At 40.2% G+C, this 23,185-nt stretch overlaps 1 protein-coding gene across 3 annotated transcripts in view; it reads left to right on the top strand.

Annotated features, from left to right (window-relative positions):
* The window catches only part of PCYT2 (phosphate cytidylyltransferase 2, ethanolamine), a 44,380-nt gene that overhangs the window by 14,014 nt on the left and 7,181 nt on the right, over window positions 1-23,185 (top strand). For all 3 annotated transcript variants that reach the window (XR_014025383.1, XM_081319709.1, XM_081319710.1), the window contains exons 3-11: window positions 9,430-9,591; window positions 10,074-10,140; window positions 10,614-10,698; window positions 11,900-11,944; window positions 17,233-17,371; window positions 18,222-18,304; window positions 18,412-18,489; window positions 20,171-20,236; window positions 22,938-23,003. Coding sequence is in view for 2 of the 3 variants with exons in the window: in XM_081319709.1 (XP_081175835.1) it covers window positions 9,430-9,591; window positions 10,074-10,140; window positions 10,614-10,698; window positions 11,900-11,944; window positions 17,233-17,371; window positions 18,222-18,304; window positions 18,412-18,489; window positions 20,171-20,236; window positions 22,938-23,003 (791 nt within the window). In the remaining variant the exon portion in view is untranslated. The remainder of the gene's footprint in view (window positions 1-9,429; window positions 9,592-10,073; window positions 10,141-10,613; window positions 10,699-11,899; window positions 11,945-17,232; window positions 17,372-18,221; window positions 18,305-18,411; window positions 18,490-20,170; window positions 20,237-22,937; window positions 23,004-23,185) is intronic.

Below are 23,185 nucleotides of genomic sequence, written 5' to 3'. Positions count from 1 at the left end.
TATCCTGTCCTGTCTTTTTAAAAAAAGAAAAGGGGGGGAAAACAGACTCTGCACTTGTGGGAAAATGCTAGGAAGAAAAAAAAATCCCTTCAACCAACATATTTATTAATCTAACCTCAAACTGTCATCTGTGATCTACAAGACTCTATCAATTCTGGGGCTTTATTTAGATTTTGGCCTATATTACAAGAATTCAAGTGGCATGGTCAAACTTCAGTTTGAGATAAGTTGATGGTGTAAAACCTGCAGTCTTCATAAAATCTTGGGTACATCCCCAAAGATCTCTCCAAAATTTTGAGATGGATTATATTTTTAATATGGTGGAAATAAAAAATATTAAACACACCAAGACTAATCATAATAACCAGTTTAGTTTAAATTAATTTTTAAAATTGTCATATTATTTTTTTCTATTTTTTGTCCACTTTTCAGAAATTGGTTATGGTAGATCAGTCAAAGATCATGTGCAATCCTTGGTCTGCCAGAGTTGTTCTTTCATGTTCTTAATATTTGTTTTCTTTACTTTTTTATTAGAACTTATAAGGACTTTACAATTGATAGCATGTGATAACCAATCAGAATAGGGCTGGAAGGTACCTTCGAGGTCATCTAGTCCAACACCCTGCTCAAGCAGGAGACCCTATACCATTTCAGACAAGTGACTGTCCAGTCTCTTCTTAAAAACCTCCAGTGATGGAGCAGCTACAACTTCTGAAGGCAAGCTGTTCCATTGGTTAATTGTTCTCACTGTTAGGAAGCTTTTCCTTAATTCTAGGTTGCTTCTCTCCTTGATTAGTTTCCATCCATTGTTACTTGTCCTGCCCGCTGATGCTTTGGAAAATAAATTGATCCCCTCCTCCTTACATATAAACTATAATTCTGTATAACACTATTATAGGAAATCCTTCATAAATGAAAGAAAAAGACTAATGAACTAAGTGGGTGAAAAAAGGAGATTAAAAAAAGCAAAAGAAGAAATATATAGAAGAAATCAAATGTTAAAAGCAGAGTGAAAAGAACTCCAAAATTTTGAGGTTCTACTTCTTTTCTACTCAAGAGTCTTAATAATGCGTTGATGCAAATCAGTAAAATTTAAAGGTAAGCATAGACCATATAGAATCATCTGATCTGATCTTGTCTCTGTTGAAACAAAACTAGTTCAAGGGCTGAGTTTGACATATTACAGGCCAACCAACCAACCAGAAGAAATACATGAACTCTCCCAACCAGTTAACAAATGTATGTAGGAAGCATACCACAATAGTAATGGGAGACTTCAACTATCCAGATATCAACTGGGAGACAAACTCTGCAGTGAGTGAAAGATCAAACAGATTCTTAGCTGCCAACTTTATCATCCAAAAGGTGGAGGAGGGAATTAGAAGTAAAGCTATACTAGACCTAATCCTTACTAATCAAGAAGAAGTGATAGAGGGAGTTGAAGTTGCCGGCACCTTGGGTGAAAGTGACCATGTAATGCTGAAATTCAATATAATGCAAACACAAGCAATAGAAAACAATCCAACCAGAGGCTTAAACTTCAAAAGAGCTAATTTTAACAAACTCAGAGAGAACCTAGGAAAGATTCCATAGATGAAAATCCTAAAGGGGAAAACAACGCAAGAAGTGTGGGAAACTGAAAAATATGATCCTAAAAGCTCAGTCCAGCACAATACCACTGAAAAAGAAAAACAAGAAATTCAGGAAGAAACCAGCATGGTTGCACAAAGCTCTCTTTCTCTCTGCACAAAGCTCTCTCTGAAAGACAAAAAGGACAAGTACAAAAAATGGAAAGAGGGACACATAACTAAGGCTGATTATCAGCAGACAGCCATGCAAAGATGAAGTCAGGAAAGAAAGGCTCAGAATGAATGAAGACTTGCAACAGAAATCAAGGACAATAAAAAAAGTTTCAACATATTAATAATAAGAAAAAAGTCAAGGAAACTGTAGGTCCACTAAAGGGGGAAGATGACAAGGAAGTAACAGGCAGTAGGGAGAAAGCAGAACTGCTTAACTCATTCTTTGCATCAGTCTTCACACAAGAAGAAATTATAGACCAACATATCAAAAAAAAACTACTGCAAAAGACAAACTAGAAACAAAAATTAAAGTAAGCAAGAAAATGGTAAGAGAACACCTATCCGACCTTGATGAATATAAATCACCGGGTCTGACAGATTACATCCCAGAGTTCTGAAGGAGCTGGCAGATGTTATCTCAGAACCATTGCACCATATCTTTCAAAAATTCTGGAGCACCGGGGAAGTACCTGAGGATTGGAAAAGGGCTGATGTGGTTCCCATCTTCAAGAAAGGGGGGAAAAAACAGACCTAGAAAACTACAGATTAAACAGTCTAACATCAATACCTGGGAAGATCCTGGAAAAGATAATGAAAAAACAGATCTGCAAACAACAAGAAGCAAACAAAGTTGTAACTAGTAGCCAATAAGGGTTTGTTAAAAATAGATCATGCCAAACCAATCTTATTTCATTATTTGATAAAGTGACTAAATTAGTAGACCAGTGAAACGCTGTGGACATAGTACACTTAGATTTCAGTAAGGCATTTGACAAAGTAGACCACAACCTGCTGCTTAATAAGTTAAAAAAGGCGGGATAGACAACACCACCATCAGATGGATCTGTAGCTGGCTGACAAACCGTACTCGGCAAGAAGTCCTCAATGGCACTACATCCACATGGAGAGAAGTAAGCAGTGGGGGTACCACAAGGCTCCGTCTTAGTCCCAGTACTCTTCAATATCTTTATTAATGACTTAGATGAGGGAATATAAGGGGAATTCATCAAATTTACAGATGACACTAAAGCCCTACATGGCCTAGGCCCGGGATATTTGCAGGACCGTCTGCTGCCGGGGACGACTTCCCATCGCCCAGTGCGCTCCCACAGAGAAGGCCCTCCCCCTGGGGGTCGCCAGCCGACATTGTCTAGCCAACGGCACCCTGAGGAGGCCCTCTCTGTGTGAGCGCACTGGGCGATGGGAAGTCGTCCCCGGCAGCAGACGGTCCTGCAAATATCCCGGGCCTAGGCCATGTAGGGCTTTAAAGGTAAGTACCAGCACCTTAAATTTGAAATTACAACGGCCCTAAAAAAAATGACTTATTTCCATTTTTCACACTTATGACCGTTGTAGCATCCCCATGATCACATTATCAAATTTCAGGTGTTTGGCAACTGGCATGTATTTATGAAAGTTGCAATTTCCTGGGACCATCATTTGTAACCTTCCCAGCCATCTTCTGACAAGCAAAATCAATGGAGAAGCTGGATTCACTTAACACTGCTGTGATTTACTTAACAACTGTGTCAAAGAAGGTCATAAAATGGGACAAAACTCACTTTACAACTTCCTTGTTTAACAGTGGACATGATGGTTGTAAGTTGAGGACTACATATAGCGGACATGAATACAATGTATGTATTAAAATAACTTCAAAGGTATTGCATCTCTAGTATAAAATGGATAACAGCTAAGCTTTTTTAGCAACTTTTGGGGAGTCCAATAAGCCTGACATATTATTTTTGCAGAATTAAATTAATTTTTAAATTGTGTATAACATATTTAAAACTATTGCAACTCTCTGCCATATTTCTTGCATGTTATCCAAATGCATTTTTATTAACATTTGCTAATAATAAATTGTTGATTAAATCTCTATAAATGCTTTTTTCCAATATATATTGGAATTTTAGAATCTGCTGAGGCATCAGGGTCAAACAATGAAACCAAAAGTGTTTGTGTATACAGCTGCTCTTCACTTAACCACCTGTTCAATGACCATTCAGATTTGAGATGGCTTGAATGAGTAGTACTTACTAGCAGTGGTGGAATTTAAATATATGAACAACCGGTTCTCTGTGTAGATGCCGCTTCCAGAAATCCATTCTGGGCCTGGGCAGCTACTGGTTCTGCCGAAGTGGTGCGAACCGGCTGAATCCCACCACTGCTTACTGGTCCTTGGAGCTTTGACCAGTGCAGTGTCCTTGCAGTCAAATGATTGAGGTCTGGGTGCTTGGCACCTGGCTCACAATTACAATATTGCAGCATCCTACAGCCTCGTGGTCCCCATCTACAGTCTTCTTTGCCAGCTTTTGACAAGCAAAATCAGTGGGGAAGCAGCAGGAGGTTGCAGATAGTCACCACACAACATCCTCACTTAATGACCTATAGTGATTCACTTAATTATGAGAATAATTATGGGAATGCTGGAATTGCCATCACTAAGCAGTGTAGTCATGTGACACTTCATGCTTTACTGCATCATTTAATGGTAATTCGGGTCCCAATTGCCATCACTAACCAAGATCTACCTGCATTGTTTTTTGGCCGTATTAGGTAAGTTACATTCCTTTTGTAATTTGTCATGTTTTTATCATATGCTAGATAATAAATAATACATTTCTTTTGTAAAACTTCAAGGGTTTTTTTAATCGTTTACTTGCTTGCTAGTAATCTTATTCTCAGCCCAAGCTCTTACACACACACACACACACACACACCCAAAAAAATCTTTTCCCAGAATTTTTAAATAGGGATAATAATAATTGGAATCAGACTTTATTTTTTCCCCAGCAGAACCCAAATATTTTTAATCACCTTATGAACTGGAAAAAATAAAATCAATAGCAAACTCATATAATACAATAGCTGGAACAGAATTGTAAGAAGACCAAATAATAGCTTCCACGTTCAGTCCATTCTTTTCATCCCAATGTGTTACTGAAGTATGCCCAATTATATTATTTAAAATCAGGTAGGAAAAGCGGAAAAACTGGCTACAGCTAAAATTAAAAAAAAAAAGCCTTCATTAACTCCCAGCTGAAGGATGACAAGGACACAGAGATCCCATTTTAAGAGGAAAGAGAAAAAAGAACAAAGGTGCATTAAAAAGATGATGGGGTGGCGGGAGAGATATATTTTCCCTACCTTAAATGTATTTAAACCAACATACTCAGTATATAAATTCAATAAAGTTAAACTTAAACTTAAGCATACTCAGTAATGCTCCAAACCAATTCCTATTGTGGGAGATGGCTGGATTCATATATCTAGTTAAGCTATGAATTTTGACTACTGTTTATTGAGTTGATTGGGTTCACACATTGTACTAATTTGAAGCAGGAATAGTCATCCTGTTTGGATCCAAGAGCCATGCTTTCCTTTTCATTTTTCTTTGCAGCTGCTGAGGGTCATGGACCTTGATACTGACATGGTGGCATCATCAGAGGGTTAGGGTTAGTAATTTTCAATCCTTTTTGTTTTTAAAATTTTTTGGCAGTTTGGCATTTTTTAAGTGAAACTGATATGTTAAAAACTATTTTCCAATGTAGAAAATCACATTACTGATTGTCTTCAACGTGCCACCAAATTTTAGTGGCATGTTTTTTGGGGTGTTCTGTGAACCTGCAAAAGATTGCCATCAACTATACTTTTCAAATTATGGAGCATTGTAGTGCATACCCAATACACTGAACAAAATCAAAACAAACTACATTATATCCTAGAACAACATGGTTACATATTGGATTGATTTTGCTTTAGTGTGATTCATCTCTCTTGTAATTATTTAATTTAATACCCTAGGAACCTTAGTTCTTAGTAACCCTCTAGTTCAGACATGTCAAACACAAGGCCCAGGGGCCGGATCCGGCCCGTGAAGTGGTTTCATGTGGCCCGCGAAGCCATCCTGGAAACAGTGAGGGAACGGCCCCCACTGCCTTGGCCCTGGCCCAGAGACTCTCCTTCTGCCAGAGACCCTCAGATCTCTCCCACTCCTGCCCAGGCTCCCATAGGCACCCTTGATGCGAACGATGTAGAGCTGGCCACGCCCACCCAGTAGGCCATACGCACTCTAGCCACGCCCACCCAGTAGGCCACGCTCACCCTGGCCATACCCACCTGGCCCCCTGAGGGCAACTGCAATGCTGATGCGGCCCTCAATGAAATTGAGTTTGACACCCCTGTTCATTCTTAATATTATTAAACTTAAATAATAGATAGCACAACAGCTGACCCTGTAAGACAGATACTGGAGATCTCAACACTTCTTTTCTTGAAGCTGTATAGGTCTTCATATCCTGGCCCTATGTTTAGCTTTCAGGTGGAAACTTGGTAATTCCCAGTGCCACAGCCTACTTTCCGGAGGCACCTCACTAGCATTCACCCCCTCATCTCAGTGTGTGACATAGGGCTCTGACAGCATGTGCTCTCTTTCATGTTCATGAAACATGAATAATTCTTAAATACAAAAAAATTGAATAATTTGAGTATTGCATTTCCTTTCCATGTAGCTTAAAGACGTGTGACAAGAAAATTCACCCCTTGATCTCTCTCACCCTTAGGAGATGGACCAATCTTATAAAATATAAACAAAATCAAACTTTATTAAAGAAAGGAAAGATATGTTATAATAGCTATAACAAGCTATTCAAATTTAAATGTCCCAAAACACCAGAGTTTAGTAATGAAGAGATCAGTTATAAAGCTGTTCACATTATGGAAAAATAGCAGTCTTATTAAAAAGAACATTTACATAAGAATTCTAATACTCCCAGCAGATCATAGGATTTACAAACAAGCATTTTACTACAATTACAAGCATGCTGCTGGAAGCTGCAAATTAATCATTAACAATCAGAAAAGATTCTAAAATTATTGTCTCATGCACAAACTGAGGATATTCATGAAGGCTTCAGTACACATAATTAACAAACTTGTACAAAGTAAAATTAAAAACCAGGACACTAAAGTTACATCTTAACTCTCTTCCGTCTATAATCTATCCTAGCTAATAATAAAAGCCTAAATCATAGGGGTTTTTTTTTCTTTTTCTTTTGGCAAAAAGTCCATAAGGGATTTCCAGGCACCAATAAATATAAATATTGTCTTTTCTGTAATCAAACAAGTCAACTTAGCCCTTTCAACAAGTTCTGTCGTCTTCATCAATTATTTCCTCCATTTACAGGTATTGCCAGAGCTTTCAGTCTTTGTGCATACAATAAACTCACTGCAAAACAGTGTTCCATGGCTCTTTTCCATCAGTCAGGGAGGAAAAATTTAGTCTTTAAAATCCTTTGAATCGCTATATATATTTGAGCCCAAGGTTTTCTAGCTTTTTTGCACGTCCATTAAGCATGATAAAAACAAATTGTTCACATTTCCAGCATAAATTTGAAGAATGTTTGTACATTCTGAATATTTTTTCTGGTGCGATATACCAACAATACATCATTTAATACAGTTTCTTAAATTGTAACACAATGTAAATTTCAGTCCTTTAAACCAGGGGTCCCCCAACTCCCGGTCAGTCAACCAGCACCGGTCCACAGCATGCCAGTAACTAGGCCACGCAAACAAGTGAAGCCTCATCCACCGGATGCAGGCAGCACACAAAACCACACCCCCTCTGGTCCGCAGAAAAACCTCTCCCCATGGAACCGGTCCCTGGTGCTCAAACGTTGGTGGCCGCTGCTTTAGACCACATATTTCCCCACTATTAGATCTGTATATTATAACCAAATTTTATCCTAAGTTCTTTGAGAGTCTTCTGTTGCAAATTTCATTAAAAGTTTATACATTTTAGCTAAATGATGATATTCATCATTTATACACAATTCCCTTTTAATTTCTGTCTTACATTTTTCAATACCATTAATTATGTTATCTACTTTAAATCTGATAACTATAAATAAGAAAACCATTGACAACTTTGTCCCTCTGTCATTAGTTGTTCTTGAATGGACTTCCTTGCTTCCTAAGTACTTCAGTAAGTTAATTCTGAGGCTGCTTGAGGAGTTAGACAGAATCCCAGCTTCCCGTCTTGGTCTATAACTTTTTCCCGCCTCCAGTTCTTTCTTTGTGTTTTAAAAGAATTCAGAATTTGTATCCCCAGAATATAAGAAAAGGCTGGGATATTTCTGCATCTCTATGTCAGAAAACCGTGACACCTTATTGAAATATGGATTGACAGTCTGACATATACATTGGCATTCAGAACGTGTTTGAAATATTTTGCATTTTTGGATGGTATTTCTAATAAATAAATAAATAAATAAATAAATAAATAAATAAATAAATAAATAAATAAATAAATAATTTATTTTATTTGTATACCGCCCTTCTCCCGAAGGACTCAGGGCGGTGAACAGGGCAAACATATAAAAATAAAAAATACAAAAATTAAAAAGGAATTAAACAAGATGCCCAAGTTAACAATAGATTAAAATACATTTAAAACAACAATAAAATCCAAACCCCATCCCCCATCAGGCCAGGCCGGCTTGTTCGAACAAATAAGTCTTCAGATCGCGCCAGAAGGAGCGAAGGTCGGGCGCCATCCGGAGCTCAACTGGCAAACGGTTCCACAATTCCGGCGCGCCCACAGAGAAGGACCTCCCCCTGGGGGCCACCAGGTGACATTCTCTGACCGGTGGCACCCTGAGGAGGCCCCCTCCCCCCACAGGGCGGAGGGAAGTTGACGCCGGCAGCAAGTGATCCCTAAGGTACTCTGGACCCATGCCATGTAGGGCCTTGAAAACCATTACCAGAACCTTGAATCTTACCCGGAAGACAACTGGTAACCAATGCAGCTCACGGAGCAGAAGTGTAACATGGGAGTATCGGGAGAATCCCAACACAACTCTCGCGGCTGCATTCTGTACCAGTTGGAGCCTCTGAGTGGTCCTCAAGGGCAGCCCCATGTAGAGAGCGTTGCAGTAGTCTAAACGAGAGGTCACGAGCGCATGAGTGACCGTAGGGCATCCCGGTCTACATAGGGCCACAACTGGCGCACCAGGCGAACCTGGGCGAAGGCCCCCCTAGTCACAGCTACTATGTGATCTTCTAAAGAGAGCTGTGAATCTAGGAGGACTCCCAAGTTGCGAGCCCTACTAATAGTAAGCTATTAGTAAGTTATTTTTCCCAGAATAATCAATATTTAAGTTCTGTACTTGAAATATTCATATTCATTGTCAAGAAAATTGATTCTGTAGCCTACTCAAGCTTCTTTCTGAATGAGCAATATAATTAAACCAGCATGAATATATATGTGCCTCATAAAATAGTATTTTTTTAAAAAAAATAAACTAAATTATTATAAATAAGGTGTCATGGCACTCTTTCCAGCAATTGGCAATTAGAAGTATCCTGTCTAATCAGGAGAAGAACAATCCAGCTACAAAGTCTTTACTATCTTGTAGTATTGTAGAGTCAGAGATTGCTTCCTGGGGCAAGCTAAATGTGAGCCTTAATTGAAGCTCAATATTGAATATTTAAAGGCTACACAGTTTTTTTTAAAATCTTTTTCCTTCTGTAAGAGTTTTTGGGAAATTAACAGAGGCATGGGATATATACACAGGCCTGATAATCACCTCTTTTTCTCTCCCTTTTTTATACTGAACCATAGATGAAATATCCAAACATAAAGGCCCCCCTGTCTTTACTCAAGAAGAAAGATACAAAATAGTGAAGGCCATCAAGTGGGTAGATGAAATTGTTCAAGGAGCTCCTTATGTCACAACATTGGAAACTCTGGATAAATACAACTGTGACTTCTGTGTACATGGGGGTGAGTACTGGAGCTTGATGCACTCTCATCTCTCTCTTGCTATGTACCTACCTACCTACCTACTAGAAGTCTGCTTTACTGGTTAAAATAAATGGTAAATTTATTTTGCTATCTTTGCTAATATTCTTCATCCTCATTTTCTGTACTACTTTCTATCAGTTGTGCAACTGCTATAACGTAGTAAAGCTATACAAGTACGGACTGATTAACAGTAAAATGTGTCTTGTTTTTGAGAACAGAAAATGGAGATCAGTACTGCTTCAATTCTGCAAGTCTGGTTGTGCAGTCTTCCTACAGCATTGCCTGATTGTAATGATTATCTTCAAGACTGAGAAAGATAACTAGCAAAAATCTTTCTTCGTTATTAGAGAAAACAGCTTGCATACCTGTTTACTATAAGTCAAATGCTTACTGCAGGAATTTGCTGATTAGACTACCTAAGCAGCTCCTCCAATTTATCAGCAGTGTTTTTTTTTAAATAGATGACATCACACTTACTGCAGATGGCAAGGATACTTATGAGGAAGTGAAGAAAGCTGGGAGATATAGGTAAAGACCTATTTATGTTATTCTGCTCAGAGGTCCTGAAATGCTCTGTTAATTTTTTTCCATCCCTAGCTTGCTTCTCCTCTAAAAGTTTTGAATGTTATATTAGATTAATATTTTATTGATCTGGTTTTGTCCTTAGCTCTTATTCAGCTATGAATGTATCAGATGAATAAGTGAAGATTGCAGATCCCTTTAATCCAAAAGCCATGGAACTTATTAGTATCCCCAGAAAGAGTTGAGGAAGGAAACGTGGGAAATAGTGGTTTAGTGTTCTGTATCATTAATCCCACAATTAGGAATGAAAGAAGGGTTATTTTCTTGTTAAAAACTCAAAGCATTTTTTTAAAAAGTAAAGAAAAGGGTATGCCAAGATACTCTCAGACAATCAAAAAGATTTAGAGGGAAGACTTCGCTAACACTGTGAAGAGGGGATGGCAAAATTCCCATCTTATCTGAATCTTGTCTTGTTGCAGGGAATGTAAACGCACCCAGGGAGTGTCCACTACAGATCTGGTTGGCCGGATGCTGCTTATGACCAAGGCCCATCACAGCAACATTGTAAGTGAAAAATAGCTTAGCAAGTTCCACGATGCTCTGCTTCCTTCAGTACTTTGAACCACTGATGTAAGAATGCTTTTGGAGCAGAGGGCAGTAATACTTTTGAGTTTCTCAAATCAATCTTGGGGAAATTTGTAAGCTCTCTGATTATTCTTTAATGTGATTCCAGGATTATTGCTGTTTGATACAGCCTTGCAGGCAGCAGACGCCTAAACTAAGTAAAAGTATATGTTTAAGGAAGTGCTATTTAAAGTGGATACGATGCACCTCAGATGTGCTGCCAAGAAGGAAAGAAAATAACTTAACCAACGAAAGGTTATTACGTATGTGGGTCATCAGATAAGGGTGGGATTTGGAAAGAGGAGGTCAGGTTGCCTTACTTGGCAAAGGGATCAAGATTTAATTTAGGTCAGGGGCATTTATGTACATTTATAAAATAGTTATGGGAATGTACTAAATGGGCAACTGGGCTAAGAATATATTTAGTTTGTGTGTCTCTGGCTGAAGCTGGAAGGCCATACTGTGCTTCTGAGCTATTGCTGAGCTAGTTTCTAGAAGTATGTAAGGCATCTGTCCTTTACACAGCCAGACACTTCATGCTATGAGGTCAACACATTTCACCTCATTGAAGCACGGAGGCAACATAATTCACTTTGCTGAGGCACTCTGTGTCTCCTCAGGCTTCATTTGGCAGTTCTAGTAGCCCTAAGAGGGCTTGGAGTAATATGGATAAAAGTAACATGGCAGTTTTGCTTTCTTTTAGGCATGGGGACAAAGGACACATTGTCTCGTAAAGCTCAAGGTGTGTTAGAACAAAGCATGTTTTTAAAGCTTTGCATAACTGTACCTTTTTCAGTTGAGCAATTTTCTTTACATGGGTATAAAATGTTTAATGAGAACTGGTTTAGTGTAGATCCTGGGTAACTAAGTTCTAGTCCTGCCTCAAATACAGAAACCAGCTGGGTGTCTTTCTCTCTCAGCCTTCAGAAAGAAGGCAGTGGCAACACACATCTAAAAAAATGCTGCCAAGAAAACTTCATGGACTTGTCCAGGTAGTCACCAAGAATCAGCACTGATCTCAAGCAGGAAAAAGTGAGCAAAGTTGAGGAATGGCAGGCCTTCTGTACTAATTTAGAGTTCCATATGTTCTTTTCATTTGTTGAAATTTCTTTACCATTAATATGTTTCTTTTCTCTTTTAGGCTGAAGATACAGATTATCGGAAGCATGCAGATAACCTAGGAAAGGTAAGAATTGGCACCAGAGGCACATCACAAATGTCCTGCACTCTATGTAGTTTATGCGTAATCAAATATAATATTCCAGCGGAACTATTCCAAATGTGAAAGATTGGAGTTATCTGAAATTGATGATTTATTCATTTAAACTACTTCTATTTCCCCATTTTTTATACTGTAAAACTGACATCAGAGATTGTCTGATTATTATTATTATGGTTGATTGCACAGTCGGCCAGATGTTTAGACTGGATTTGGCATTTTTACCCACCTGTTAATTCCTTCCCAAGGTTCTGGAAACTGCAGATGTTATTTGTTTGGTGGTGTTGAGGGTATCATCGCAGGATGTAAGGTGTTCCAAGAAAAGCTGTTTTTTGCAGTTGACTGATGGTGATTTTGTGAATGATGATGGTGTTCAAATAGTGCTCCAGATGATTTAGGATTGCACTCAAGGAACAATTCTAAAGGTGTTGATGGTACTATCTTTACTTTCTTTTGCCACAGTCATTCTACTTCTATTTGCAAGTCATTGTATTTTGTGATTTCTTCTTCTCTCCTCTCTTTCATGCAAAAAAGGTTCAATCTGAAAAAAGTGGAATTTGCACAGCAGTGATGCAACACTTGTTTTGTCCTTTGCTCTTCTGCAGATGCTAATCTATGGAAATATTTTTATGGTATCAGTATGTGGAAATATATTTGCAGAAATATCTGAATCAAACAAAAATCACTTTATTTTCCACTTTTATTTAGGGGTGTCAAACTCAATTTCATTGAGGGCCGCATCAGCATTGCGGTTGCCCTCAGGGGGCCAGGTGGGTATGGCCTGGGTGGGCGTGGCCTACTGGGTGGGCGTGGCTAGAGTGCGTACGGCCTACTGGGTGGGCGTGGCCAGCTCTACATCGTTTGCATCGAGGGTGCCTATGGGGACCTGGGCAGGAGTGGGACAGATCTGGGGGTCTCTGGAGGAAGGAGGGTCTCTGGGCCAGAGCCAAGGCAGTGGGGGCCGTTCCCTCACTGTTTCCAGGATGGCGTCGCGGGCCGCATGAAACCACTTTGCGGGCCGCATCCGGCCCCCGGGCCTTGTGTTTGACATGTCTGATTTAGAGGCTCATAAAAAATTTTAGAATAGTTTTGTAATCAAGGAGTTTGTTTGGAGGTCATTATAGCTAGTTTCAAGCTTTGCAAAGGTCTCAAGAAATAATATGCCCCAGGGCTCTGTTCTGGGCCCAGTGCTCTTCAACATCTTCATCAACAATTTGGATGGGATAGATGGGGAACTCATCAAATTTGCAGACGACACCAAGCTGGCAGGAATAGCCAATACTCCAGAAGATAGGCTTAAGATACAGAAGGATCTGGACAGACTCGAACACTGGGCACTATCTAACAAAATGAAATTCAATGGTGAAAAAAGTAAGGTTCTACATTTAGGCAGGAAAAATCAAATGCACAGGTATAGTATAGGTGGTACCTTGCTCAGTAGTATTAACTGTGAGAGAGATCTCGGAGCCCTAGTGGACAATCACTTAAATATGAGCCAGCAGTGTGCTGCAGCTGCCAGAAAAGCCAACACAGTACTAGGCTGCATTAACAGAGGAATAGAATCAAGATCACGTGAAGTACTAATACCACTTTACAATGCCTTGGTAAGGCCACACCTGGAATACTGAGACTAGAAAGAGTACAGAGAAGAGCAACAAAGATGATTTGGGGACTGGAGGCTAAAACATATAGGGAACGGTTGCTGGAATTGGGTATGTCTAGTTTAATGAAGAGAAGGGTGAGGGGTTACATGATAGCAGTGTTCCAATATCTCAGGGGCTGCCACAAAGAAGAGGGAGTCAAGCTATTCTCCAAAGCACCTGAAAGCAGGACAAGAAGCAACGGATGGAAACTAGTCAAGGAGAGAAGCAACCTAGAAGTAAGGAGAAACTTCCTGAGAGTTAGAACAACTAACCAGTGGAACAACCTGCCTACAGAAGTGGTGAATGCTCCAGCCATTTGTCTGAAATTTATTTATTTATTTATTTATTTGATTTGTATACCGCCCTTCTCCCTTCTCCCTAAGGACTCAGGGCGGTGAACAGTGACATAAATGTCAAAATGCACAAATACAGAAAATTGAGAATAAATTAAGCCCTACTGCCCAAATGTAGAAGGTAAGTTAAAACCACAATTAAAATTAAACCCGTCAGACCAGACCGGATTGCTTAAATAGATATGTTTTTAGATCGCGTCGGAAGGATGGTATGGGGTTTCCTGCCTTAGCAGGGGGTTGGACTAGATGACCTCCAAGGTCCCTTCCAACTTATTATTATTATTTATTATTTAATATATCCAGGGCTTTTTTTCTCATTGAACACTCAGAACGGAGTTCCGGCACTTTTTTTGGATGGAACCTTGTAGGGTAGGCAAGGCGGGTTGTGTGACGTGTGATTTCCAGCACCTTTTTCTTTTACAAAAAAAGCACTGAATATATCTATATAGGACATCTGGATATACTTGAAAACACTTTTATACTTGGCTGCTTCTTTATGATGCAGACCTGCTACAGTATGTAAGAAATTTATTTTTATTTATTTTATTTTATTTATTTATTTGTTTTTTTATACCGCCCTTCTCCCGAGGGACTCGGGGCGGTGTACAGAGCAAGGTAGGTATACAGTTAAACAATAGTAAAAAACAATAGTAAAAATAAATGAAACCCCTATTAAGAGCTATCAGGCCAGGCCGGACTGCTGGAACAGGTAAGTTTTTAAGTCGCGCCGGAAGGTGCGAAGGTCGGGGGCCATCCGGATTTCGGTAGGCAAGCAGTTCCAGAGGGTTGGCGCACCCACTGAGAATGCCCTCCCCCTGGGGGCCACCAGCCGGCATTCTTTGAGCGGTGGCACCCTGAGGAGGCCCTCTCTGTGGGAGCGCACAGGACGGAGGGGTGTTGACGTTGGCAGAAGGTGCTCCCGTAGGTAATCCGGACCCATGCCATGTAGGGCTTTATATGTCATTGTTAGCACCTTGAATTTTACTCGGAAGGCAACCGGAAGCCAGTGCAGCTCACGGAGGAGAGGTGTGATATGGGAGTATCGGGAGGCCCCCAAAAGTGTTCGTGCAGCTGCACTCTGCACCAGCTGAAGCTTCCGAGTGGCTCTCAAGGGCAGCCCCATGTAGAGAGCGTTACAATAGTCAAGGCGAGAGGTCACAAGTGCATGGGTGACTGTACGTAAGGCATCCAGGTCCAGATAAGGTCGTAGTTGGCGCACCAGTCGAACCCGAGTGAAGGCCCCCTTGGTCACAGCTCCTATGTGATCTTCCAAGGATAGCTGTGAGTCTAGGAGGACACCCAGGTTGCGGGCCCTATCAACAGGGGGTAATAACTCACCCCCGATGTTAAGGGATGGAATGTTCTGAGTATCCTGGCATGCCGGTATGTACAGCCATTCAGTCTTGTCCGGGTTAAGTTGAAGCCTGTTCCTCCCCATCCATTCCCAAACCGCTTCCAGGCAACGGGACATCACGTCGAGGGTATCACTGATGTTGTTTGGAGTTGAGATGAAAAGCTGGGTGTCATCAGCATACTGATGGTACCCTACTCCAAAACCACGAATGATCTCACCTAGCGGTTTCATGTAGATGTTGAACAGGAGAGGCGAGAGGACCGACCCCTGAGGGACTCCACAAACGAGAGGCCTCGGAGTCGATCTCTGTCCTCCTGCCAACACCGACTGCGAGCGTCCCAGGAGAAAGGAGGAGAACCACCGCAGAACCGTGCCTCCCACTCCCAATCCCCTGAGGCGCCGTAGCAAGATACCATGGTCGATGGTATCGAAAGCCGCCGAAAGGTCTAATAAGACTAGGACAGAGGAATGGCCCCTGTCCCGGGCCCTCCAGAGATCATTCATCAGAGCGACCAATGCCGTCTCCGTGCTGTAGCCCGGCCTGAAGCCCGATTGGCACGGGTCTAGATAAATTACTACTATGCCTTGAAGAATTGTACAGCTTTATATGTCCTACAGCAAATAAGTTCTAATACAACAACTTATTTACAAAACAAATAAGTTTGGCATTAGAGTTGTAATATGCATACAGTACATGAAATCATTCTACTGAGTTGTAGAAGCAGTCCCAAAGAATGCCACCTGGAGGAGCTAATCTTCCTTTCCATTCTGAACAGTTTCTAGCACTTATACATATGTTAAATATATAAGTTAGAACAAAAGAAGAGAGAAGTATAGATGGGTGTCTAAAATCTTCTAAAATTTAGGCTATAAAATAATAAATATTAAAATAACAAAACAAAATGCAGAATCAGAGACATGGGGATTCTCCCAAGCTGAGTTCTTTTATTGTTTCGTCTTTGTAAACAAAATCTTGCCAGACTGAGCAATCCACTATCTGCATTTAAATATGCTCTGTGAACTATTAGGAAGGGGATGTCTTCCCTCTCTTTCTCTCTCACATAATATTTGGGCTAAGTTGCCTCTTACCTCTCTGGAATGCACCCTTGTGATCAGTCCTTTTGCACAATATTTCCGTCAATAAGCATAATTCTGATTCTATGAAATTCTCTCCCTTCTCCCAGTACTGAATAATGTTATTGTCATGCTTGAAGAGGATAATCATGGTACAGAAGTAGAGAGATTAGCAGCTAACTCCTTTTTACATCTTCTATAGGGTTAAAGTATCAATGCAGCAATACATATTGATCTCTTTGTGTCAAAAATAAATGATATTCCCATAGTGATAAGTGCTTGTCCAGTTTGAATTCATAGTTTCAACTGCAAAGCATAAAAATGGACAATGGAATTTGAAATAAAAGTAGAAATGTAGGGAAAAACTGTCATATTGACTATATTTATTTTTTGGTGATAATAAAAAATATCATGATTTCAGGTTTATCGTAATCTTGCTGTAAAGAGTATTTATATTCCTTTAACTCAGACATGTCAAACTCACGACGTCATGTATTGGGACAATTTTGCCATTGCCGGCAATGAGGTGGGCATGGCTTCCGGATGATGCGTCCAGCCCGGGGGCCGGCAGTTTGACACCCCTGCTTCAACTGGTGTCAGTTCTTTGTGATTATGACCTCTATCTACATTTATGTATCTACTTGGACTGCTCTGTTAACATTTTGTAGCAATTACTTGGCCTTTATCAGTGTTGGCCGATATACAGTATATGTCGATTTATTAGAATTAATTTTTTAACGCTACTATTTAATTCAAATTCCATTCATTATGTTGGAAGAGAACTAATTCCAATAGCTGCAAAAATATTAAAGTTGTTCTTTTTTTCTCCAGTGCCCTAAAGGTCACAGTCCCTGGACTGGAGTTTCTCAGTTTCTGCAAACATCTCAGAAGATCATCCAGTTTGCATCTGGCAAGGAGCCGCAACCTGGAGATACCATAATCTATGTGGCTGGCGCCTTTGATCTCTTTCGTATCCTAGATTTGTTTTCTTTGGGGAAGAATGAAATTAAGAGTTTCTTGCAGCAAATTAGGAAGTCCTGATACCTGTTTTTGGAACTGCTTATACTTCACATCTTAATCAGTTGTTCAGGTTGTTTTGACTTAGAAATGCTAAATCAAGTTCTTCCAGTTAGGAACTTAGGCTAATGTAACTTTATCTAATAGTAAAGTGTACTTTTAGCTAAGAATTCTTAGTGGTTTGTCCAAACTTCAAAAGAATTGTAATACAAGCATGTTCACTATCTCTGTAAAAACCTTGTGTGATGAGGGATTTTATTTTAATCTAGGAAAGTAATGTGAAAAAAGGTGATACATATATAGCAGTTTACTTTAAGAAAATGGAATGCTCTTTTTTCAAGCTGTATTATGTCCTCATCCCAAATAATATCCTCTTAATCTGAATTTGCCACATCTCCCCTGCCCGCCCACCCCCCAGTATAAATCTGGCTCTCTCTCTCTGACTTAACTATTTTGTAATAGTTATTTTACTCAGCCACTATTTTGTGTCTTACCAATCAAGCTTTAGAGCATGCTGGATGAATGGCCATTAATTTTAAATATAAGCATAGCTTTAAAAAAAACACTAGGATGTAGATGCTAAAGGTCGCAGTACAACAAGCACTTGCCAATAGTTCCTGTAATCAATTTCAGAACTTTTTCTGAGCATGAGCCTTGACTAGTTGTTGTAAGACTTGTAGTCTACAACTATTGTGAGCTACTAGGAAAAGAAATAAGAGGGCTTGTGAAAAGGACAAAAACCTATCTATGACTCATTAGCTTCATTCGGTGACCGAGGTTTGCTTTCTTAATGAATATATTAGATGTGGGTCATGTGGATTTTCTGGAGAGAGCACACCAAATAGCAAAGCGTCCTTATATAATTGTTGGGCTGCACTTTGACCAAGTGAGTATCAGTTCTGTAGTGGCTTGGTTGGGAGACTACTTAATCATTTTCACGTACTGGGGAGATGAATGTGGTACCTGATGCTAATTGCTATAATTTAATTACAGGAAGTGAATCTCTATAAGGGCAAGAACTATCCCATAATGAATGTGCATGAACGAACTCTCAGTGTTTTGGCCTGCAGAGTGAGTATTTGGCTAGAATCAATCTTTTCTGATTAGGACATAAAGTGAAAATAAAGCAAATAAAACCAACCATTCTGAAGTGAAACAGGTCTGGCTTAGTTGATGATCTAGTGAGCCAAGAATATTGCCTTAAATTCCATGGAATAACTGTAGAGTAAAAACAAATACATTTTTAAAAACTGTGTTTCTCCAGAAAAGAAATTACACAGTCCTCGACTTACAACAATACATTTAGTGATTGTTCAAAGTTACAGTGGCATTGAAAAAAGTGACTTATGGCCATTTTTCACACTTACGACTTTAGTAGAATGCCCATGATCATGTGATCGAAATTCAGATGCTTGGTAACTGAGTCCTACTTATGACCATTGCTGTGTTCCAAGGTCTTGTTATCAGCTTTTGCAAGCAAAATCAGTGGGGAAGCCAAATTCACTTAACAATCATGTTACTAACTTATCAAGTGGCGATTCACTTAACAATTGTGGGAAGAAGGGTCACGAAATGAGGAAAAACTCACTTAACAAATGTCTCATTTAGCAACAGAAATTTTGGGATCATTTGTGGTCGTAAGTCGAGGATTACTTGTATGTTCTTCAAAGTTTTCCACATTCACTAATTTTTTTTAAAACAAGTTATGAATTAATAATAAGGGATTCATGATATTAAGATAGCTATTACTTAAGACAGGGTAATGGGGATTAGAATGGTATACAGGTCGTCCTTGACTTATGACCACAATTGAGCCCACAATTTCTGTTGCTAAGCGAGACAGTTGTTAAGTGAATTTTGCCCCATTTTACAACCTTTCTTGCCACAATTGTTACAGTGTTACTAACTTAACAACGGCAGTGATTTACTTATCACTGCAGTTGTTAAGTTAGTAACTCTGTTGTTAAGTGAATCTGGCTTCCCCATTGACTTTGCTTGTCACAAAAGGTGATCACTGCAACCGTCATAAATACGGGTCAGTTGCCAAGGGTCTGAATTTTGATCATGTGACCATGGGGATGCTGTAACACAGACATATCAAACTGAAGGCCCGCAGGCCAGATGCAGCCCGCAACGTGGTTAGACCTGGCCCGCTGGGCCTCCCTAGGAATTTTGTAAAAGAGAGACTATTTTTCTTTCATGGAACTTCTAGAACAGGGATCCCCAATCCCTGGCCTGAGGCCCAACCCATTGGGAACCAGGCCGCACAAGCAGCAGGCGAGTGCACAAGCATGCGAAGCTGCATCTGCAAGTGGCTCAGGTGCATAAAACTGTGTCCTCTCCCCTCCACCACCTCCCCCACTGGTCCACAGAGCTGGAAAGACTGGGGACCGCTGTTATAGGAAATACAGATTTCAATTACTACTTCTCTGAACTATAGCCCTATTAGCACATGCCACAAAAGTAAGCCTCATCTAATGCAGGGGTGTCAAACTGCTGGCCTGCGGGCCGGATGCATCATGCCGAAACTGCGCCCACCCCATTGCCGGCAATGGAAAAAAAGTTGTGATACCTCGCAACACATCACATGACATTGCGAGTTTGACACCCCTGATCTAATGGAATCTCTCAATGCTCTATTTGCCTCCTAAAACCTTGCTTTTCAAAATTCACTAATTAAAACAAAAATTGATAAATACGTGAACTGTGTAGTTACGGCTGGCTTTCCCCCCCCCCTTTCCTCTCTTTTTAGTATGTTTCTGAAGTAGTGATTGGAGCTCCCTATTCAGTCACTGCCGATCTGCTCGATCATTTCAAGGTGAGGATGTCTGCCTTCTTTCTTTCTCTCTGTCTCTCTATATTATTAAAATTCTTAAGTCTGACTGATTGTAAACCTTCAAACTGGGCAAAATGATGCATCATAGGGCAACAATTTTTGAATCAACGTACAGTCAACGGGCTTATAGAGTGCATCTGGGAACCATGACTCCCATGGAATCGAAATTTAGCAAAGTTATGACTGCTTCAGTGCTGCTACAGTCAACAGCAATCACATGACTGTCACTCCAGCACTCCTTGCCAGCCTCCTGCTAGGAAAGTCAGTGGGGAAGCTGGCAGCAGGTCGGAAATCACTCCTGCTCCCACAGTTTTTGCCCACCCACAGTCCTTCTGTTTCTCTGTTTAGGTGAGGAAATATCTCTGAAACGACCTAATGGTAATCCTCAACTTACGACCACAATTGAGCCCAGAATTTTGGTCGTAAGTCATTGTAGTAATCAGTCAAGTCACCACAGGTTTGGATTTGATTTTACAACAGTCATTAAGCAAATCGTTAAAGAGATGTGGTTGCTAAGCAAATCGTGTGATTATAAATCCAAATCCAACTTATCTCCTGGCTGGTTTTTTGTTTTTGCTGGAAAATGGCAAAAAAAAGTCACAAAATATAATCACATAACCAGGGGAGTGGGGCAGCAGCCATAACTTTGAGGATGGGTGATAAATAACTTCTTTCAAGTCTATCATAACTTTGAACTATATATACACAGGTATGCACAAAGTTTTAGAAACAGAGATCATAACGTTGGTGAAATGAAAATGGAATTTCGGGTGCTGTTAGGCAGAACGAGGAAATAATCTTTTCGTTTTCAGTGTCTTATTTACTTGTAATTTTGTTCTACCAACAAGAGCTGTGAGGTGTGCAGCAGTGGTGCAGTGATATCATAAGAGGGTGCAAGGCAGAATTTCTGAGTGTACTTTTTCCCATTGTTTTAAGGTTCAGTTAAAAAAATGGTATTTTGTTGCTCATTTTTCTTTCAAATGTGAAAAATAAACAGCTGTTATTTAATTGTCTACCATCAGATTTGGGTGACATATGACTGGGGACTCAAGGGAATACTATCAAGAAAAAGAACTAAGAGTTTGTCCTCTGACAACAATAACTTGTATTTTATCTTATCTTTTTTTTTGAGACTTTACCCCTAACCTCAGATTAGTAATTTTGCAAAGCACAAGTACAAGGAAGAGGTAAAATCATAAACCATGTACCTTTCTGTATACTCCAAAATAAAGCTTTGTGATTTATAAATATGAAAATTAGGAATATTTAGGAACAGTATACAACCATTCATAACCTGCTTGTAGAACAGAGAGGTAAGTGTTCAGAGTAACAGAATAACAGAGTTAAAAGGAACCTTGGAGGTCTTCTAGTCCAGCTCCCTGCTCAGGCAAGAAGCCCCATACCAGGGGTAGGCAACCTCGGCTCTTTTATGACTCATGGACTTCAACTCCCAGAATTCCTGAGAATTCCCTATGCTGGCTCAGGAATTCTGGGAGTTGAAGTCCATGAGTCATAAAAGAGCTGAGGCTGCCTACCCCTGCCCTATACCATTTCAGACAAATGGTTGTCCAATCTCTTTTTAAAAACTTCCAATGCTGGAGCATCCACAACTTCTGGAGGCAGGTTGTTCCACTGGTTAATTGTTCTAACTGTCAGGAAATGTTTCCTTAATTCTAGGCAGTGGCGTAGCGTGGGGGGTGCAGGGGGGGCCGGCCGCACCGGGTGCAACATCTGGGGGGGCGCGCTCGCACTCGCAGCTCTCTGCCCCTGCCTGGCTCACTCACTCTCTCTCACTGCAGTGCTGGCTGTGCGAATCCGATCCGAGCCGCCGGGTCGCCGCCCACTGTGGAGGGGGGGTGCAAATTACTTGCCTTGCCCCGGGTGCTGACAACCCACGCTACGCCACTGATTCTAGGTTGTTTCTCTCCTTGATCAGTTTCCATCTATTGCTTCTTGTCCTGCTTTCAAGTGCTTTGGAGAATAGGTTGACTCCTTCTTTGTGGCAGCCCCTGAGATATTGGAACACTGCTATCATGTCACTCCTAGTCCTTTTCTTCATTAAACTAGACATACCCAATTCCAGCAGCCTTATCATCAGTTCCTTATCACGTATATCATGCTAGCTTTTCCAATCATCACATCAACAATCTTAGACATGTGTATCATAGCAGTTCCAATTGAGATTTTGGCATCCAGTTTTCACTTAGCTTGGAAACTAAAGAAACATATTAATTAATTTAACAATTGATTTCCTGGACAGAATCAAAAATAAAAACATGGCAACCACTGATAGTTCTACAGTATCTTTTCCCAACCTTGTAGTCTCTATATGTGCTGGTCTACAGAAATAGCAGCTAATTGTAGATCAAGCCACCTGGTTATTCTGTTAATCCAACATCTGGAGGGCAGCAAATTGGAGAAGGCTATCTGAAGCATTTCCTCCAATGCTCTGAAAATTGATAACCTGAACATAGCTTGAAGTGGATATGAGGTGAGGCTACAGTATCTGGAAGACGGTTGGGAAGATACACACTTACGAGCATTTGCCAATAGATAGGGACTTCAGTAAGGGACATATTGCCTATATATCATATAGGTGAGTTGTGCCTGCTATATTGTGATGAATCAGCCTCCAGACAAAGAAAGACTAAAGGAGATGGACACAGTTTTTCTTTTTGTGTAGGTGGATCTTGTGTGCCATGGGATGACCGAGGTGGTACCTGACAAGGATGGATCAAATCCATATGAGGTAAGAATGATGAAAACCTTTTTTTTCTTAACTCTGTGTCCAAATGAACAGTAAGAATATAGCTTATAGTCTATGAACTTTGAGTTATCAGCTTTGGGGCCAGTTGTGAATTGTCTCATTGCTGTGTTAAATTGCAGAGTTCCTTTTTTTCTCCAATTCTAGTTGTTTTGTTGACTCTTTCT

The sequence above is a fragment of the Vipera berus genome, assembly GCF_964194415.1.
Source record: "Vipera berus genome assembly, chromosome: 2".
NCBI classification, from domain to species: domain Eukaryota; kingdom Metazoa; phylum Chordata; class Lepidosauria; order Squamata; family Viperidae; genus Vipera; species Vipera berus.
Note: the sequence above shows the minus strand (reverse complement) of the source record. Positions and strands in the feature narration are given on the sequence as shown.